At 35.5% G+C, this 22086-nt stretch overlaps 1 protein-coding gene across 5 annotated transcripts in view; it reads left to right on the top strand.

Moving 5' to 3' along the window:
• Positions 1 to 22086, top strand: part of LOC101897284 (probable serine/threonine-protein kinase DDB_G0267686) — a 182479-nt gene that overhangs the window by 126493 nt on the left and 33900 nt on the right. For all 5 annotated transcript variants that reach the window (XM_059130134.1, XM_059130131.1, XM_059130133.1 and 2 more), the window contains exons 2-4: positions 19484 to 19860; positions 19930 to 20241; positions 20314 to 20465. In XM_059130134.1, the coding sequence (XP_058986117.1) occupies positions 19715 to 19860; positions 19930 to 20241; positions 20314 to 20465 (610 nt within the window). In that variant the 5' untranslated portion in view covers positions 19484 to 19714. The remainder of the gene's footprint in view (positions 1 to 19483; positions 19861 to 19929; positions 20242 to 20313; positions 20466 to 22086) is intronic.

The raw sequence follows: 22086 nt of genomic DNA, 5'->3' as shown, positions 1-22086 counted from the left end.
TAAAACCATTGAAATTCCAAAAAGTGCAAAAATTTACACCGCAACAGAAAGAAAATAGACTCAAAAGACCTAAATAGTTGCTTCGCATGGCCAAAAGTGGTGAACTGCCAAATTTGGTTTTCTCCGATGTCCTGCAGTTTACAAACAAACAAAATAATCGTGTTTACTTGCCAAAGAGGTCAGCTGAAAATGTGCACCTTCGGTTGGCCACCAGAACTCAAGCGCCAGCCGTGGTGATGGTGTGGGCTGCCATAACAGCCGATGGTCGCTCTCCGCTCGTATTAATCGACCGTGGCATCAGAATAAATTCCGAATATTACCGCGAAAATATTCTGGGCACGCAAACATTTTGACCGCAGACCTTGGACCTTCCAACAGGACTCAGCACGCGCCACCCAAGAATGTTTACAAAATGAGGTTCCTCGCTTCATTTCCAGCGCACAATGGCCACCAAAATCTCCCAATACCAATCCGTTGGACTATTGTGTCTGGAGTATTTTGGAAGGAAATGTTGGCACTAAAAAATACCAAAGTGTCGATCACCTCAAGCAAGCGCTTCGCCGGGAATGGTCCAAAATACCGCAGAGTAACATTCGACTGTTTTTATTGACTGTTTGAAGGCCATAATTCGTGCCAAAGGTAACCAATTCGAACAAATCTAAACTTATTCTAAAATTTGATGCTATTTCCGACATTTTTTGCTTTCATTCGATAAAATTAAACAAAAATGTTAAAATTATGGCGTTTGACTTTGTTGCAGTTTTTTTATCTGACCTTCTTTTTCGTGGTTTTTAATTTGTTTTTTGTACTTAAATATTAAAACTTTATAAATTGCAAATTCCCAACCCTGGCTTATAAGAAATTTCCCATTAAAATTCATATTGAAATCCACAACTTCTTAGGACTTCTAGAAATGGACTCCTAAATGTCAATGACGAGAACAACTTCCCAACCCTGGCACAAAAGAAATTCACCATTGAGACGTTTATTTATATCTACAAATTCTTAGGTCTTCTAGAAATGGACTCAAAAATGTCAATGTCAAGAGAAACCGTCAATCATTAACCACGTACCCTTCCCTCCCCTCCTCCTCTTCACCATCAACCACAAATCAAAATACCTTGCATTGTTTCATTTGTTTGTAATTGAAATTAATTGAATAATTTTTGTTTTCATGTTTTTATTCTTCAAAATTTGACCATGAAAATTCATTGAAAATAACTGCTGTTGAAATGGTTATTGTTTCTGGTTGGTTGGTAATTTACAGTTTAAATTGTCATAAAACTGTCATTGTGATTATCCAGCAGCACCCCATTGCACCAAGTCAATCGTTCACCCAGTAGGGGGGTGTGCTGGGTGATCGTCGCCACTTAATAAACATGGGATAGTTGGTCTTGATTACAAAGCTAATCGTTGACAGTCATCGTAAAATAAAAAAGCTGTTATGTGTGTCTACTTGACAGCAACAGCAATAGCAACAACAATAATAACTGTTATACTGAACTTGCCTGGATTATGAAATAGTTGGACCAAAAAAAAAATACTGCACCGTGGTTTTTTTTTATTGTCTCATCATCACCGCCGCTTGTCATCACCGCGTTTCTTCTGACATTTTATTGTCGTTGACATTCATTCTTAAGTAAACTATACTCCAGTTATTGGCTTTAGATAATGGGTTATCAATATCGAGATAATTTTTATAGGGGAATTTTTAGGGGACGTCCCATAGTCACAATGGGAAAAAGAGCAATTATATCAACCAATAGTAAGTGATGGCAGTATGTCAGAAGATCAAAGTTTCGAGTGTTTCAGACACACTCGGACCTTGAAATTTTAGATGAGGATCACAAAAATAGTTGGTTCTTTTCAGGAATCTGCTCCTGGAAACAAAGAAATTTTAAGACGAATCCTTGTAATACATATTACGTTGGGCGCCATCTATTGATTTTGGGCAATAACAAATGGAGAAAAACTTCAATTGATTGGGATACTTCTAGGAAGAAAAGAGGTATGATGAGCAATTTATATGGACGTATAAACCAGTGATTGAGACAGAATATCAAAACCCTCGATGTATATCTGAATTTTGGCTCTTACGACTTTCGCACCTGACCTAGCACGGATTCAAATATTAGGATTTGCAAAGTTGGAGCAAAATCGGATTATTCTTTATCTTTCTGTGCAGTAAAATATTTTTTTTTTTTTAATTTCAAACTTTTTGGGGGGAGGTACCAGAGGGAATGGACCGATATTGCCAATTTGCGAACTCACTCAAAGTTTGATAATAATATTACGATGTACCGAGTTTGGTTCAAATCGAATACTACCTTCGAGAGTTATCGTGCGCACCAGCCAGACGGACGGGCGTACTGAGGGATAGACGGACATCGCTAGATCGACGCCAAATGTACTGAAACAGATTTGGTCCAAAAAAGGCCAAGGGTCTAAAACTGTTATTTCGATGCGGCACGTTTTGGCCGCATCAAATGATATATACCCTCTCTAGCCAGACGGCTGAGGGTTTAAAAACACTAGAAGTGATAATCTATGCTGCGGGGAACAGGCTCCGCTGCCTACGTCCCTGTTTGTCGTTCAATTTTACAGTAGTATTTGTAGTACGTGTCTCCTACTTCATTTTCTGCCTCTTTCCTAGGAAACTATGGTCTGGTCAGTTTTACCCCTCACGTCCTGAGGTGAAATCAAGGTCAACTGTTCTGGGACCGTACTCTGCCTAAAGGTTTGCCTAAAGTTTAACCTATATAGCAGAGCGAGAGAGAGAGAGAGTGTTTATTTGTTTTTCTACCAGAGCTGGGCTTTCAACTACCAAAAAAGTAACCATTTCGAAGAGCACGTGTTACAAGGCCCCTGTGTAGTTCTCTGCCTTTCATCCATTTGAAAAATGATCTTGTTAGTATTGTTCCTTTCCCACATCGACTACGTCTTACAGAAGAAGTGATGGCCTATCGGTTTTTTCTTTCATGTTCTAAGGTCGAGAGGTCGAGATCAAGAATTTCTCTGGGTCCAGGATCCGCCTAGAGAGGGTAATTCTCTTCTGACGATCACTGGGTCTAGCTTCCGCCTAGAGAGGGTGATTCTCTTGCCCTGGCCCAAATCTGGGCTCTCGACTACCAAACATTTAATTTTGCGAAGGGAACGTGCCCCATTTTGTCTCTCATCCATATAAGCAATGGTGTTCTGATTAATGTTCCTTTTCTACATCGAGTTCCTCTTGACGAAAAAGCGATAATCTCTCAGGTTTTCTCTCACGTCTTAAGGTGAGGTCCAGGGCAAAAATTCCTCGTACCCAAAGGCCCCTTAATATTGGTCTTTTCGAACATGGACTACATCTTACCGAAGAAGTGATGGTGTATCGATTTTCTCTATCATGTCCTAAGGTGAGGTGGAGATCAAGCAATTCCTCTGACGATCTCTGGGTCCAAGCTCCTCCTAGAGAGAGTGATTCTCTTGCTCTGGCCCAAAACTGTGCTTTCAACTACCAACAATTTAATTTTACGGAGGGACCGTACCCAATTTCGTCTCACATTCATTTTAGCAACGGCCGTGTTATTGGCCCTTTTCTATATCGAAGAGGCGATGATCTCTCAGGTTTTCTCTCACATCTCCAGGGCGACAATTCCTCTCATGACCTCTGGGAACAGAGTTCCACAAACTGAAGAGACTGAAATCACAGTACTGCCCAGGATATAGCCATCGTTGGAAAAAAATAGGAGAGATTTATCAGATAGGTCAGAGGTGCCATTTCTCTCGGTCTGCCTCATAGCCCAGCTCTCAACTACCAAAATATAAATATTCCATGTAAGATGAAGGAGGGTTGTACCCCTTGTCCATCTGTATACACCTCTCGCTGTTATCCATTTCAACAATAGTCTTGTAATTATTGAGCATCTTCTCCATCAAGTACGTCTTACTAAAAAACCGATGGTCTAGGTGATATCTGGTTCCCAATACTTTCCAGGATATTGTGAACACCTGACAAAGACAGATGATCCTGTATATATCCTATAGAGACGTTTCTCAGGGGTCTCTCTCAAACATGTACTCTCTCGAATCGTGTTTTAATGAACTCAATTATCTCTCGGGTTTCTCTCTCTCTCTCACGTCCTCAGGTGATGTCCCAGGACAACAATTCCTTTGACGACCTCTGGGAACGGGGTTCCACAAACTGAAGGGACTTGAATCACTGTACTGCCCAGGATATCGTTATGAAGTGGGTCAGAGATGCCATTTCTTTTGGTCTGTCTTAAATCTCAGTCTCAGTCTAAACATTTCATATAAAACTACTTTGGGGAGGCTTGTGCCCCTTGCTCCAACTGCATACACTTCTCACTGTAATCAATTTCAACAGTGGTCTTATCATTTGATTCTCTTCTCCATCAAGTACCTCTAACCGAAAAAACGATGGTCTATTGGTTTCACGCTACACGTCATGACTCCACGTCCGCTACTTTCCTGGACAGCGTGAACATCTGTCAAAGGCAGTTAATCCTATAAATCAGAGAGAACGTTTCTCAGGGTCAGTCTCCAACATGTACTCTCTCAGATGGTGTTTTTACTGAACTCCGTCTCGGAATATCGTTCCCTGGCCACACTAATAATGTGTGACTTAGATAATCTCCCATAAAAATTATAATCCATGGGATAAATCACATGCTTTAAATCAACCGTTCAACCAACCATGACTCAGCTCCATCGAAAAAATCCATTTCTGAATTTTAATAATTTTTATGCAAATAAACTAAAATAAATTAATTAAATACATTTTTTTTATTTTTGCATTCAACCACAAAATAAATATAACAAAAAAATTGTTGTTTTATCATTGACATTGAAAGTGAATGTCTCCGAGTACGCGCAGCGATGGCGATGACGTGTGAGTGCGTCGTGCTGTCGGTGAGTTCATTTGTGTGTATGTGTATTTTTTTACCGTAACGATGATATGTTAATGTCAACAGCAACAATTTAATATTCATAAATTATTATTAAGAGCAAACAAATTACATAGAGACCACCTCCCTACATGGTCCCCTTCCTGTGGCCCCTTCCTCTACATTGCCCCCAAAAACATTTTTGTGACAATCAACATTGCGTTCATAATTTTATGTGGTGACATACGTACGCACTGTCAAATGTGTGCCAAAATAAAGTACAACATATGAATTTTATATATATTTTTGTTAGATGTATCTCTCTCCCTCTCTCTCTCTCTCTCTCTCTCTCCCACTCTCTCCCTCTCTCTCTCTCTCTGTATCAAAGCAATGTCTCCGTGCGTCCAATGTGTGTAGTGTTGCTTTGTTCTTGAACTTGAACTAACATTTTGCTGTGAGTGTCGATCGAATGGCAAAAGAAACGACGACCTTTCTGCCAAAAACGCTTTGTAAATCATTTATATGTAAATTTCTTTGCTGCCTCTCATCGTCTCAGATTCTTTTGAAGATTTCACGTTTTCGGTAATGAAAAGGAAAAACCAAAAACAAGAAATTGGACAAGTGTTTTCAATGCTCTTCCTTTCCCCCTTTTGGAACTTGAACAATAAGTGAGGGTCTTTGTGTGTATGTCGATTTTTCTGTGTGTGTGTGTCTAGTCAATTAATTGAAAATTTCATCATTAATTAAATTCAATTTAGCATTTGTGTAGATTTTTTTGGTGCAATTGTGAGCTATGTTGGGCGATTTTTTTCTGTCTGTGTGTGTTCTGTTCTTCACGGATTGATAATATGAAGATGGATGAAAATTGACAAATAAATTGAAAATAATATTTGTTTTAATTTCATTTTTGCACATGTGTAGCACCTTTTTTTGTGTGGATGACCTCATTTGCTGGAAAATTTGAGGGAACTGTCCATAAAAAATAATACTTGGAATTTCAGTTGCTTGTCACTCCCAATTAAGGTGTTTAGAGAAAGCATTATTTCCATTCTAATAGAGGTCTTTTTAATAAAACAGATTGATTTTTGGAGAAATGGGTGCGTATAAGTTTTATAATATTAAGACTTGGGTGCGTATGAGTTTCATTAACTATTTTAGACTCTAGAGCGTATGAGCATTATTAATAATATTTCATATATGGGTGCGTATGAGTGTTGAAATTTTTTTGAAAGTTAAAGAAGGCTAATTTATCGCAATTCAAAATCACATTCTAAATCAAACACGAAATTAAAGACATAATTTATTTAAATTAAATTATGACTTATTTGTGTCTGAGTGTCTAATAATTCCAATACTAATAGAGAATTAAGGGTTATGATTTTGTTGGTATAAAAATGTTATAACCATCTTTCAGCTTTTATTAAATAATTAAAAATTGTTCATAAACCTTGACATTTCACCCCATTTTTCAGAAACTTTTCTTGGTGATAATTTAAAAATTAATAATACAAATAGTCATACGCCTAAATAAAGCAGCCTATTTTTTGAAGAAATAACTGCGCATAAGTTTTATAATTTTAAGACTTGGGTGCGTATGAGTTTCATTAATTATTATAGACCCGAGTGCGTATGAGCATTACTAATAATATTTCAGGTATGTGTGCGTATGAGTGTTGGAAATTATTTTAAAAGGAAGGGATACTTCATATTGCTATTTAAAATTCCATTCAAAACGAAATTGAAAGACAACAATTATTGAAATAAAATTATAATTTATTTTTTTCGGAAATTGTCTCATAATCCCAGTTCTAAGAGAGACTTAGGGGTCACTACTTTTCTTTGGTTATAATTTATCAATTACTTCTCAGAATAATTATACGCCCTGAGGTTCACATAGTATTTATACCCTCAGCCATATGGCTACGGAAGGTATACAGGGTGAAATAAAAAAAACTGCAACGAAGTCAATTTTTACATTTGTTTTTTAATTTTATTGAATGAAAGCAAAAAAATGTCGGAAATAGCATCAACATTTAGAATAAGTTTAGATTTGTTCGAATTTGCCACCTTTGGCACGAATTATGGCCTTCAAACGGCCAATGAAACCGTCACACGGTGCCCGAATGTTGCTCTGCGGTATTTTGACCTATTCCCGGCGAAGCGCTTGCTTGATGTGATCGAAACTTTGGTATTTTTTAGTGCCATCCTTGCTTGCCAATTTGGTCCGACGGATTGGTATCCGGATATTTTGGTGACCATTGTGCCTTGGAAATGAAGTGAGGAACCTCATTTTTTAACCACTCATGTGTGGTGGGTGGCGTGCTGAGTGCGATGGTGCTGAGTCCTGTTGGAATGTCCAAGGTCTGTGGGCAAAATGTTTGTGTGCCCAAGGCTTTAATACATCTTCCAGATTATTTTCGCGACCGTCCATAAGTCCGCCCGTCTTCGGCTAACCTTGCTTTCCAAATTACTCCAGATACAATAGTCCAACGGATCGGTCATTTTGCGTTAGAAATGGAGCGAGAAACCAAATTTTGTAACCATTCTTGGTTACATATTTTCGAATATTTTCGCGATAATATTCGGCATTTATTCTGACACCACGGTCGATTAATACCAGCGGAAAGCGACAAATCCGTTTCGGGACATTGGAGTTGATCTAGTGATGTTCGTCCGTCCGCCCGTCTTTCTGTTAGGCTGGTGCGCACGAGAACTTCCGAATAGAGTTTTCGATTTGGTACATCGTAATATTGTTGTCAAACTTAGATCGAGTTCGGAGATGGGCAATATCGGTTCACTCCTTCGGGTACCTCCCACACAAAAGTCAAAATTTTCAAAGAAAATAATTTATTGCACTGAAAGAGAAGGGATAATCCGGCTTTGCTCCAATTTTGCTCATCCTAATATTTGCATCAGTGCTGGTCAGATGCGAAAATGGACAATATCGGCCCACTCCATCAAGTATCTCCCCCACAAAGGGTCAACATTTTGAATTATTATAACTCTTATAAAATGTGATATAAGAATCCGATTGTCTTCAAATTACACACATCACAATATTTTTATTAACACAAGGACTCGGGTGAAAATGAAATATATAGGAACATTTCTTCTAGTACCTCCCTGACAAAGCCTCAACATTTTGAATATTTATGAAGCTCATAAAACGCGAAATTATCATCTGATTCCATTCAGACTTGGTACATATCAATATTTCCATCAACACAAGATCTGTTATAAAGGTGGTAGGGATCGAACCACTCCTTCTGGTACCTCCCCCACAAAGCGTCACAGTTTTGAATAACCAAATCGATAATAAAATCCGAAATAAGCATCCGGTTCTCTTCATATTTCATATGTGAGAATGGAATTTATCGGTCCACTCCTTCTGGTACCTCCCCCACAATGGGTCAAAATTTTGAATAATTATAACTCTTATAAAATGTGATGTAAGAGTCCGATTTTCTTCAAAATAAAAACATCCCAATATTTTTATTAACTGAAGGTTGGCTGTGAAGATGAGATGTATCGGTCCACTCCTTCACACAAAATTCGATAGAAATGTTCGATTTTCTTGTAATTTTTTCCACACCAATACTTTTATCTGTATTAGATTAAGTATGAAAATGGAATACTTCGGTCGACTACATCTGCTACCTCATCCACATTTTAATATTTTCTAACAATTTATCACATATGTATGTCATTTAAAGTGAAGGTAGTAGCTTATATAATCCGAACCTGGCACGTTGCAATATTTATATCAGATTTAATAAGGTCCGATACGAAATTGGAAACATTGGTTCATTCCTTTGGAACCTACCACATAGAGGGTCAACAGTTTGATGACATTTTTGACATTTAGCCCCATTTTGTAGAATTTTTTTTTTGGTTATAACTTTGTAATTACTAATGAAAAATAATCATACGCCCTGATGTTCCCATAGTATTTTTATTTATTATTAATCATACGCTCCAATGTTCGCCAGGCTTTGTATCTTTCGATTATCCTGTCATTCAGTGCCCGTCATAAATGCAATTAATTTTCAAAGTTACTTTATTACAAATGATACGTTTATTTACAATAATTGTCGATTTATTATTTTGGCTGGTACGACATGAACATGGCCCAACATTTTTTACTTAAATGCCCTCCCAAAAAATTATTAATAATCTCTGTCTGGTTACCCTTTTTTGAGACTTATACTGCATTAAACATTTTTCCCGTTTATTTTTATGATATGAACAAATTTTCCATTAAATATAATTACAATATTATTTTTATATGTAATTTATTGTTTATTTTCACAGGCAAGTCAGTCTGTGTTGAATATTCGAGATAAAAAAGTACACCACCCACTACGATTAGTTAGTAGAAAACAGAAATAAAACATTTCGTGACAATATTTCTCTTTTTTAGCTTTTATCAAACCTAGACCAACCGAAAAACAAATTATGGAAATTAATATGAAATGGGGGAGAGATGTATTTTATATTCATTTCCATTAAACCCCTCATCAGAGATTTGAATGTAAATGACAAATTGTCATTTTGCTTGTGTTTTCATTTATTGGAAATGTTCTTTTTATCGGTTTGGGAATATGGCGTATGCTTTAGCTAGCTGGCAGTCTGGGGAAATCCAAATAATGTGAATGTTTTTATATATAATTTTTGTAAAAATAAATGTATAACCTAAATATGCGCTGAGGAAATGGTTGTGTCTTGTTTGCTTCATTTTATATCCCATGACTGATATTTAGGTGGTATGTGTTGGAATGAAAAAATTCTGTGTTAAAAATAAAACATAATACAATTTTTTCCAGAATTTTATCTCCAAAAATGTGGAAGTTATGACATCTTTTATAAAATTTCAAATAATTAATAATAGTCATACGCACCCCGGTACGCAATAAACTATTTGAGATAGAAGGTTGTCTAAAGGAAACTAAGCGTTCTTTTTTGAAGAATCTTAAAAATCCAAAGAAATCTGAACGACTATAACGTGTGTTTCGTTATTCGGTAAAATGTTCCTGTCTATATAGGTCCACGATATATCCCCGATATAACCTTAACTCCCTATATTCGATATTTTCATGATTTTAGCTACATTTTTCAATAGAATTGTCTAAAAATCCATACCAGAAGATCTTTCTTAGCACTTTATCCCCTGAAAGAGAAACGTCTATACAGGGTGTGATGAAAAAACTGCAATCAACTTCAGACTGCTGTCATTTCTAAGCCACTCGTCCTACAACTGTTAAAATTATTCCAGTGACAGCTCATTATATTGTTTACAAGCGTACAAAAGCAGTTTGATGAGAATTTTCCAGAAAAAAAGTTATTCGTGATGGAATTCAAGCGCGATAGTATGATTTCCTTATATTTGGCTGGAAAACCATATCGTTAGAACACTCAAGCATTTAAATGTGAATAAATTGCTTGTGTCTCGTACCATCACTCGTTACCGTGATACTGGTAGCGTAGCCCACCGTCAAGGGAGTGGACGAAAGAAAACAGCAACATCAGCAGAATTGATTTGAAAAGTAAAGAAACGACTTGATCGAAACCCGCGTCGCAGTAGCCGAAAAAATGGCTCGTGAGCTGAACATATCGCAACATTCCATTCGGCAAATATTGAAAAATGAGCTCGGAGTAAAGGCATTGAAATTCCAAAAAGTTCAAGAACTTACACCGCAACAGAAAGAAAATAGACTCAAAAGAGCTAAAGAGTTGCTTCGCTTGGCCGAAAGTGGTGAACTGCCAAATTTGGTTTTCTCCGATAAGAAAACATTCGCTTTCCAGCATTTTGTGAACAAACAAAATGATCGTGTTCACTTGCCAAAGAGGTCAGCTGAAAATGTGCACCTTCGGTTGGCCACCAGAACTCAAGCGCCGGCCATGGTGGTGACTAGCCGATGGTCGCTCTCCGCTCGTATTAATTGACCGTGGCATCAAAATAAATGCCGAATATTATCGCAAAAATATTCTGGAGGGAGTATTAAAGACTTGGGCACACAAACATTTTGGCTGCAGACCTTGGACATTCCTACAGGACTCAGCACTACCGCCGTCAGCACGCGCTACCCAAGAATGGTTACAAAATTAGGTTCCTCGCTTCATTTCCAGCGCACAATGGCCACCAAAATCTCCGGATTTTGGAAAGCAAGGTTGGCACTAAAAATACCAAAGTGTCGATCACCTCAAACAAGCGCTTCGCCAGGAATGGGTCAAAAAAAAATAAAGAGCAACATTCGGGCAGCGTGTGACGGTTTCATTGGCCCTTTGAATGCCATAATTCATGCCAAAGATACCCAATTCGAACGAATCCAAACTTATTCTAAAATTTGATGGTATTTCCGACATTTTTTGTTTTCATTCAAAAAAATTGAAAAAAAAAAATGTTAAAATTGTGGGTTTTGACTTTGTTGCAGTTTTCTTTAACTCATCCTGTATAGGTCGGTTAGCCCACATGTAACGGTACCGCCGATATTCGATATTTTGTCGATATCAAAGACATCATTCACCGGAGTTGTTTCAAGTTTCGTATTTAGAGTTCGTAATGGGAACTACAGTCTATGACGGAAAATTGTCTATGCAGATGGTCCAGGTCTTCGTATAGGTCCCATATATGAGTACCTCCTTATATTCGTTATTTTGACGATTTTAGGTACAATTTGAAATGTTTGTATTTGAAGTTCCTAATTGGTACTACAACCTGTGACAGAAAATTGTCTATGCAGGTCTAGGTCTTCGTATAGGCCCGATATAACGGTACCTTCCTATATTCGGTATTTTGATGATTTTAGCTAAATTATTCACCGGATTTTGTTTAAGTTTCGTGTTTAAATATTTTAGAGTTTTATGACAAAAGTTGCCTATGTATGTCCACTTCTTTGTATACACCCCAATATAAAGGCTATATCCGATATTTTTTAAGATTTGAACAGAATTTTTAATGGATTTTATTATTATTATTATTATTTTTTTTTTTTGAAAATTTCCAAATTCATTCCGAATGGTGTAGGGTATTCAAAGTTCGGCCTCTGTTTTTTTATATGTTTTAAATTCTTTTTAAACCGGATCCTAGCAGGTCAAAGTCAAGACTCTTAACCTTAAATAAACATATTTTAAGAATATTTTTAAAGATCTTCAATCCCTCCAAAATATGTCCTTTTTAACGTCTTAAAGACAACTTCCTTATCTGTCCTTTAAAGTCTATAAATTAAATTCCTTTTACATTTCTTTGGTCATTTCCTTTTTTCCACTGAAGAAAAAAGAAAGGAAACCTGACCCAAATACAAACTTTATTTCTGTGCTCTCCCTACCCAGAAAAAAACGCCCGTCTTTGTCTAGCTAGACTACGAAACGAAGTTGAAACTACGTCAACCAAAATATGGTTGACGTTTCTTTTTAGCTTGTGCTTGTCTTTTTTTTCTGTTAAAAATCTAACATGTCTAGTCAAAATTTATTAACATTGTTATTTTTAGCGCAACATTTCCGCCATTATCTCTTCACACAAATCAGGACAAACGTTGGACGTAGCTTTTCGTTTTCAACTTTATTTCTTCCATTGAAATTAGAGGTGTTCACCGTTTTCCCATTTGTGTGTGCGTTGCCTTTTATCCTTTCGTTTTAATCATTCCATTTCCATTGACGTTGATTAATGTGCGTCCTTGTTTAGACCAAAGGGGGTTGACATTTTTTATTCGCTATCCGGCTTTTAGGTTAAGTATATATTTACTTAATTATTTTCCAAGGGAATATACTGTCATCATCATCACAATCGTGTTCAATATCATCAAAGGCAGTAGCGCTCCCATTTAGTTGGAAAAGTTTCTTTGTTTTGTTTTTAATTCAAATTCGTAGTAGACCGGTAAATGGATTATTAAGAACGGAAAAATATGAATTCACACAACAAAAGTTACTCCCATTTTGTGATACTTTGTAAGACAAAAAGAAATGAAAAACAACGAAACGCCTAAATATATGCCACATGCTTGTGTGGTTTATAGTTAACGCCTAAAAGCATACTTTGAATACTGTAATGTGGTTTATTATGGAAATAAGGTCTTTCATTCATAAAATACTTAGCTAACAAAGTAAATATTTACACTAGGTACACATGAACTTTTAGCTACAGTTTTTCACCTTTGTGCCACCAAACAGATATGAGACATTGCAGGCCAAATAACTTGAGAAGAAGAATTTTAATTTTTTTTAAATAAGCGAAATCTGTTTACTTTGGTTTGTTTTCTTGTAAAAATAATTTATTTGGTGGTTTTATCTCAAGTCGTTTAGAAGATATAGGTATTTTATGGAAATATCACATGAATTAATGTAAATCATACGCACTATTGTACGAAATTCAAAATTGTGGAAATCGTTGATATTCAAAGGATTTTCGAAAGAAATTTGAGATAAGCCATTGAAATTCCAAAAATTGCAAGAACTTACACCGCAACAGAAAGAAAATAGACTCAAAAGAGCTAAAGAGTTGCTCCGCTTGGCCAAAAGTGGTGAACTGCCGAATTTGGTTTTCTCCGATGAGAAAACATTCTTTGTCCTGCAGTTCCTAAACAAACAAAATGATCGTGTTTACTTGCCAAAGAGGTCAGCTGAAAATGTGCATCTTCGGTTGGCCACCAGAACTCAAGCACCGGCCATGGTGTTGGTGTGGTCCATAACAGCCAATGGTCGCTCTCCGCTCGTATAAATCGACCGTGGTCTCAGAATAAATGCCGAATATTGTCGCGAATATATTCTGGAAGGTGTATTAAAGCCATGTGCCGCAGACCTTGGACATTCCAACAGGACTCAGCACCATCGCACTCAGCACGCGACACCCAGAATGGTTGCAAAATGAGGTTCCTCGCTTCATTTCCAGGGCACAATGGCTTTTTTTGTGGAAAAATATTTAAAAAAACACGTCTTGGGATTGCAAAAGGAAAATATTAAAAAAAATCCGCGTTTGTTGATGACCTAAGGAAAATATGAAAAAAATCCGCCTTTAGGGACGCCCTTAGGAGAAATATTTTTGAAAAATCCACGTTTGGGTGTGACCTTAAGACAAATATTTTTAAAAAATCCGCGTTTGGGTATGATCTTAGGATCCACGTTTATGGAAATATTTAATTTTTTTTAATCTTCAAAAATCCACGTTATGGAAATCTTAATTTTTTTTTAATTTTCAAAAATCCACTTTTATGAAAATCCTTAAAAAATATTTTAAGAAAATCCAGGTTCATAAAAATTTTTGAAAAATATTTTTTTAAAAAATCCAGGTCTAACAAATAAAAAAAAAATTAAAAAATCCACGTTTATGGAAATCTTTGAGAAAATTATTTTTAAAAAATCCAAGTTTATGGAATTTAAAAAAAAAATTAAAAAAATCAACTTTTATGGAATTTAATTTTTTTTTAATCCACGTATATGAAATTATTTTATTTTTTTTTAATCCACGTATATGGAATTATTTTAATTTTTTAAATCCACGTTTATAGAAATCTTTGAAAAAAAAATATTTTTAAAAATTCACGTTAATGAAAATCTTTGAAAAAAAATATTTTTAAAATTTCACGTTAATGAAAATCTTTGAAAAAAAATATTTTTAAAATTTCACGTTAATGAAAATCTTTGAAAAAAAAATATTTTTAAAAATTCACGTTAATGAAAATCTTTGAAAAAAAATATTTTTTAAATTTCACGTTAATGAAAATCTTTGAAAAAAAAAAATATTTTTAAAAATTCACGTTAATGAAAATCATTGAAAAAATATTTTTAAAAATCCACGTTAATGGAAATCTTTGAAAAAATTATTTTTAAAAATTCACGTTAATGGAAATCTTTGAAAAAAAATATCTTTAAAAATTCACGTTTATATGGAAATCTTTGAAAAAAATATTTTTAAAAATTAACGTTTATGGAAATCATTGAAAAAAATATTTTTAAAAATCCACGTTTATGGAAATCTTTGAAAAAAATATTTTTAAAAATCCACGTTTATGGAAATCTTTGAAAAAAATATTTTTAAAAATCCACGTTTATGGAAATCTTTGAGAAAAAAATGTTTTTTTAAAAATTCACGTTTGTGGAAATCTTTGAAAAAAAATATTTTTAAATATCCACGTTTTTGGAAATCTTTGAAAAAAAAATATTTTTAAAAATCCACGTTTATGGAAATCTTTGAAAAGAAATATTTTTAAAAATCCACTTTTATGGAAATCTTTGAAAAAAATATTTTTAAAAATTCACGTTTATAGAAATCTTTGAAAAAAATTTTTTAAAAATCCATGTTTATGGAAATCTTTGAAAAAACAATACTATTCAAAATCCACGTTTCTAAAAATCCTAAAAAAATATTTTAAAAATATCCTCGTACTTAAAGCCAATGGTATGTCTCATACATCTATCTTTAAGCTCTTTTTCTATATGTATCAAAAAGCATGGCGTAAATTTTTAAGTGTTAACCACACGCAAAGGTTAACTGGGCTATTGAAATAAAAATAAAAAACAAAAAAATAATATAATATGTCTCACATACACAACGACAACACCCAACCAACAAGTCTGTCGGTTTCGTTATCCATCACATTAGAGCGCCTAAAGCTATGCAATATATAGTAGACGTGAAAAACAAAAGCATTTGACACAGCCATATAAATTGTTTATGCCTGTATCTTGATTTTATATTTCCCTCTTTTTTGTTTCTGTTTTTGTTAGTTAAACAAAGAATTTATGGTGGATCAAATAAAAGGGGATTATTTTAGTTATTTATTTATGCATACTTTTAGGCGCCGCATTAAATGGATTTTACTGCCACGCTTTTTTTTCTGGTGTTCAATTGGATGGAATATGAAATTATAAATGATTTCATTTCTATTCCTTAACCTTAATTAAACTGCTTTCCGGAGGAGACCGAAACAGTTATCCTTCAACCTGCCATTTGACCCCATTGCGTGTCCATCAAAGCCCTGTATTTCACTGGAAATCCCCTGCCATAGAAGATTTTCGTCTTTTCTCTACAGACATTCATTAAAAACTTCAACACTCTTAATGAGTTTTTGTTTTAAACAAAACCCATAAAAAAGCACTGATTACTTCTTTGCCAAACCAAGCAGGCAGCTAGGTAGTGGTAGGAGAAATTTCCCTTTCCTGACATGGCTCCTCAAGGCAAATAAATATTTATTGATAAGGGTGCGGTTGTTTTTCCTCCATTCCAAAAAGCATTTACCAAACTACTTCAAACGGAAGTTCTCGGATGATGGAATTTTGTGCAAAACAAAGTTTGTTTTTTTACCCAGAAATTGCGGTTTAACTCATTTGAAATGTTTGACAAGTCAGCAGGCTGGCAAATGGGTGGATGGGCTGGCATGGAAGGTCTACGAATTATGGTAATGAACTGTAGACTCTTTTTCTAAATTGGAATACAGAAAGGAGAAGAACTAAAAACACCAACAACAACGTCATGAAGAGAGTTTTATGGAAATGAAAATTCAGGGGAATTCATATGTGAATAAAACCATTAGCTAGGAAAAAACGAGTTGAGCAGGCAATTTAAAAATATTTCAAGTAAATGGCCAAGGGACTCTTTTTTGATAAAAAAAAATGTTTAAAAAATTGACAGTTTTTAAGGACATGATTTTAAGAAGATCGCTACTTATAGTTTTGAATGTCCTTTGAAAAATTCTCAAACCTCCTTAGGAAATTGACTATGGCTCTGAAAGCACTTTAGGACAAAATTCAATTTTTTTCAATAATTGTGGGGGAAGTCTAGCAGATTATGAAAGTATAGCTAAAAATCGGTGTTTCTAGAAAAAAATATGTTTAAAAATTCCACGCCTATGGCTTTGAAAGTCCTTGAAAGAATATGTTTAAATACAGAGTGAGATAAAAAACAGCCGCAAAGTCAAACGCCATAATTTTTACATTTTTTTTTTTAAATTTTATTGAATAAAAGCAAAGAATATCGGAAATAGCATCAAATTTTAGAATAAGTTTAGATCTGTTCGAATTGGTCACCTTTGGCACGAATTATGGCCTTCAAACTGCCAATGAAACCGTCACACGCTACCCGAATGTTGCCCTGCGGTATTTCGGCCCATTCCCGGCGAAGCGCTTGCTTGAGGTGATCAACACTTTGGTATACACTATTTATCTTTAGTGCCAACCTTGTTTCCAAAAAACTCCAGACACAATTTGGTCCTAATATATAATATTCGGCATTTATTCTGATGTCACGGTCGATTAATACGAGTGGAGAGCGACCATCGGCTGTTATGGCGGCCCACACCATCACCATGGCGGGCGCTTGAGTTCTTCTGGTAACCAACTGAAGGTGCACATTTTCAGCTGACCTCTTTGGCAAGTGAACACGATCATTTTGTTTGTTTACAAACTGTTGGGCAACGAATGTTTTCTCATCGGAGAAAACTAAATTCGGCAGTTCACACTCTCGGCCAAGCGAAGCAATTCTTTAGCTCTTTTGAGTTTTTTTCTTTCTGTTGCGGTGTAAGTTCTTGTACTTTTTGGAATTTCAATGGCTTTACCCCAAGCTCATTTTTCAATATGTGCCGAATGGAATCTTGCGATATGTTCAGCTCACGAGCAATTTTTCGGCCACTGCGACGCGGGTTTCGATCAAGTCGTTTCGAACCGTTTACTTTTCGAACTATTTCTGCTGATGTTGCTGTTTTCTTGCGTCCATTTCCTTGACGTCGGGCTACGCTACCAGTATCACGGTAACGAGCGATGGTATGAGACACAAGAGATTTATTACATTTAAATGCTGGAGTGCTCTAACGATAGCCACTTTCGGTTTTCCAGCGAAATATAAAGAAATCACACTATCACGCTTGAATTCCATCACGAATATCTTTTTTCTGGAAAATTCTCACCAAATTGCTTTTGTACGCTTGTTAACAATATAATGAGCTGTCACTGGAATAATTTTCACAGCTGTCGGACGATTGGCTTAGAAATGACAGCAGTCTGAATTTGGTTGCAGTTTTTTCATCTCACCCTGTATGTTTAAAAAATCCACGTTTCTAGCTCTGATAGTCCTTCAGAGAATATGTTTAAAAAATCCACGTTTCTAGCTCTGATAGTCCTTCAGAGAATATGTTTAAAAAATCCACGTTTCTAGCTCTGATAGTCCTTCAGAGAATATGTTTAAAAAATCCACGTTTCTAGCTCTGATAGTCCTTCAGAGAATATGTTTAAAAAATCCACGTTTCTAGCTTTGATAGTCCTTCAGAGAATATGTTTAAAAAATCCACGTTTCTAGCTCTGATAGTCCTTCAGAGAATATGTTTAAAAAATCCACGTTTCTAGCTCTGATAGTCCTTGAGAAAAAAATGTTTAAAATATCTACGTTTCTAGCTCTGATAGTCCTTGAGAAAATATGTTTAAAAAATCCACGTTTCTAGCTCTGCCCATCCTTGAAAAAATATGTTTAAAAAATCCACGTTTCTAGCTCTGATAGTCCTTGAGAAAATATGTTTAAGAAATCCACGTTTCTAACTCCGATAGTCTATGAGAAAATATATTTAAGAAATCTACGTTTCTAGCTCTTATAGCCCTTGAGAAAATATGTTTATAAAATCCACGTTCCAGAAAATATATTTAAAAAAATCAACGTTTGTAGCTCCGATAGTTCTTGAGAAAATATGTTTAAAAATCTAGGCCTATGGATCTTAAAAAATCCCCGTTTCCAGCTCTAATAGTCCTTGAGAAAATATGTTTAAAAATCCAGGCCTACGTATTTGCTAGTCCAATCCACGCCTATAACTCTGATAGTCCTTTAAAAATGTGTTTCAAAAGTCTACGCCTACGCCTCTGATAGTTTTCGAAAATATGTTTAAAAATCACGTTTCTAGCTCTGATAGTCCTTGAGACTAAAAATCACGTTTCTAGCACTGGTAGTCCTTAGGAAAATCGTTTTTAAAATCCACGCCAATAGCTGGCTCAGATTTTCACAACCAATACAATTTTTATTTTTTAAGGTTTAAATTAAAAGGATATCCAAAAGGACTTGACTCCGTTGATTCAATTAAAACTCCTTATTTGATAACATTTCTGTGTCCTCGTCCTCCTTTTTCTATTGAATTTTAATTAACACTCTTGTCTTTTTCTCCTTCTCTTCCTTTTTTCAATAGATTTAATGCCACATAGTGTCATGTGAAAGACATGTCCTGTCTGCCAACCACAAGGATATAGGAAAAACATCAAGTGAAGGAAAATCCAATTCAATGACCATCAATGCTCCATGACAACAACAACAACGAAACATCGTATAATGGCAACAATGTTGTGGTGGTGTCTGCCAACATAATATCCAAGGATAAGCCAGCAGAAAAAGAAACTTCATACAACTCCTTGTCATTCAATTGGAAGATCGCCTAACACTCGTCTATCCTTTTCACAATAACAACAACGACAACGAACAACAAAATTCATATCATCCAACCCATTCAAGTTTTCCAAAGCGTTGTGCAAACTTATCCTCGAAGTTTTTTTTTTCCTTTTAACAAAAACGACAGCAACAAAATTGTTTTTAAACAAAAATATTCAATTAATTTTTTAATGTTTTTTCATTTAAGTGAACATTTTTTTAAAAAACAAAACAACAACGATTTTAATTAGTGGAAGAAGAATTTTAAAATAAAATTATTATCAGATCCCCCGTCTCTTCCCCAACCCAAAAACCAAGCACCAACCAAAAGTGTTGGCATCTCTTTTTAACCCAGTGTTTTTAACAAATTTAATCTATCAACAACAAGTCTACGTCAAGCAAGTTTCTTTTGTGTGGAAGGGCCTAAGTGCCCTCGGCTATGGCCTTTATGATGAAAAAGAAAAAGTATCGTTTCAATGTCGAAGTACAATTACAAGAACTAGAAAATGTAACGCTTGTCAATGAGGTGCTATTTGCCAAAATCCGTTTGCTGGATGGTGGTTCATTTCAAGAATACAGTAGCAGGTAAGTTCCTGAAAATACTCCCTTTGAAACTGAATTTTCTTATCCTTTCATACCTGTTCTTGTTTACAGGGAGGAAGTACGCAACCATCGCGTAGAATGGAATCGCAGTTTCGAATTTCCCTGCAAAATGTCAGCAAATGCCTCAACGGGGGTCCTCGACCCCTGTTATCTGCGCATTTCCATACGCAAAGAGATGAAGGGTGGCCGTAGTTATTATAAGTTAGGTTTTATTGATTTAAATCTTGCCGAATATGCTGGCGCTGGTTTAACCTCGCGACGATTTCTACTCGAAGGTTACGATTCGAGGCATCGTTTAGATAATTCCATGTTAACTGTATCCATAAAAATGTTAATGTTAAGTGGTGACATATTATTTAAGGCGTGAGTATCAAATACTTTTTCTAAATTCCTAAAAAATATATTTTCCTTATCGTTTTTTGTTTTTGATTCCAGTCCTACACCAAATTTAAAAAATAAACAAAAAACACCCACAGATGATTTGGTCACCGGATCGACGGGTGTTGGTCTGCAATCGCCCACATGTTTAACACCCACATTACCCATTGGGGTAACAACACGTCCTGTATCTGGTATAAGAGATGATGGTAAGTAGAATAATAAAACTAGTACTAGAATATAAAAAAGTAAAACGCATTAAGTTCGACCCTCCACCATAAGGAAAAGAAACCCTTTAAAAATAAAGTTATCGATATTGAATCTTCGTTCCATTTCTGCCCGTGAATTCGGTTGGTAAGATGTCTTCAAAATACCGTAAAGTGGATGATAGCGGGTTTCTGCTGAGTTAAATACCAAATTTGCAAAAAAAAAAAAATAATAAAGACACCTGAATACCAAATATTCGGATGTATCGCCTTATGGGTAATTAAAGAAACTCTACTACCGAATCGTAAACGATTTCCCTGGCTAGAATCATCAATGACGTTCCAATACCGAATGTCGGGAAATATTTTATAATAATACGTGAACCATATGCATGAGATAAAGAAACTGCAACAACGTCAAAAACCATAATTTTTACATTTTTTTTAATTTTATTTAATGAAAGCAGAAAATGTCTGCAATAGCATCAAATTTGAAAACAAGTTTAGATTTGTTCGAATTGGTCACTTTTGGCACGAATTATGGCCTTCAAACGGCCAATGAAACCGTCACACGCTGCCCGAAAGTTGCTCTGCTGTATTTTGGCCTATTCCCGGCGAAGCGCCTGCTTGAGGTGATTGACACATTGGTATTTTTAGTGCCAACCTTGCTTTCCAAAACACTCCGGAGATTTTGATGGCCATTGTGCGCTGGAAATGAAGCGAGGAACCTCATTTTGCACCCATTCTTGGGTGGGCCACGTTTTCATATAGCCCCCATATATAGGTACCTCCCGATATTCGGTATTTTGATGATTTTAGCGACATTATTCACCGGAATTGTTTCAACTTTGCTATTTGAAGTTCGAAATGGATACTACAGTCTATGACAGAAAATTATCTGTGCAGGTCCACGTCTTCGTATAGCCCCCATACAACGGTACCTCCCGATATTCGGTATTTTGATAATTTTAGCGACATTATTCACCGGAATTTTTTCAAATTTGGTATTTGAAGTATGAATAGGATACTACAGCCTATGACCAAAAATTTTCTGTGCAGGTCCACGTCTTCGTATAGCCCCATATGACGGTACCTCCCAAAATTCGGTATTTTGATGATTTTAGCGTCATTATTTACGGATTTGGTTCAAATTACGTATTTAGAGTTCGTAATGGAAACTACAGTCTGTGATAGAAAATTGTCTATGTAGGTACAGGTCTTCGTATAGGCCCCATATATCAGTACCTCCCTATATTCGGTAGGTACAATACCAACCAAAATTTTTTGAGATGTCGTATTTGACGTTCGTAATGGATGCTATAGCCTGTCACAGAAAATTGTCTATGCTGGTCCAGGTCTTCGCACAGCTCCGATATTTTGCTGTTCCTATATACGATATTTTGATGATTTTAGCTACATTATTCACCGTCTATTTTAAGTTTCGAATTTCAATATGGTAATGGCTTATGACAAACAAGGTCTATGTAGGTCCATGCCGTATAGACCCCAATATAACGGCTATATTCGATATTTTTAAAATTTTAACAGAATTTTTTAAGGACTTTATTTTTTGAAAATTTCCAAATTCCTTCCAAATGGTGGGGGGTATTCAAAGTTCGGCCGG

This window comes from Musca domestica, unplaced genomic scaffold, assembly GCF_030504385.1.
Source record: "Musca domestica strain aabys unplaced genomic scaffold, Musca_domestica.polishedcontigs.V.1.1 7, whole genome shotgun sequence".
NCBI lineage: Eukaryota > Metazoa > Arthropoda > Insecta > Diptera > Muscidae > Musca > Musca domestica.
Note: the sequence above shows the minus strand (reverse complement) of the source record. Positions and strands in the feature narration are given on the sequence as shown.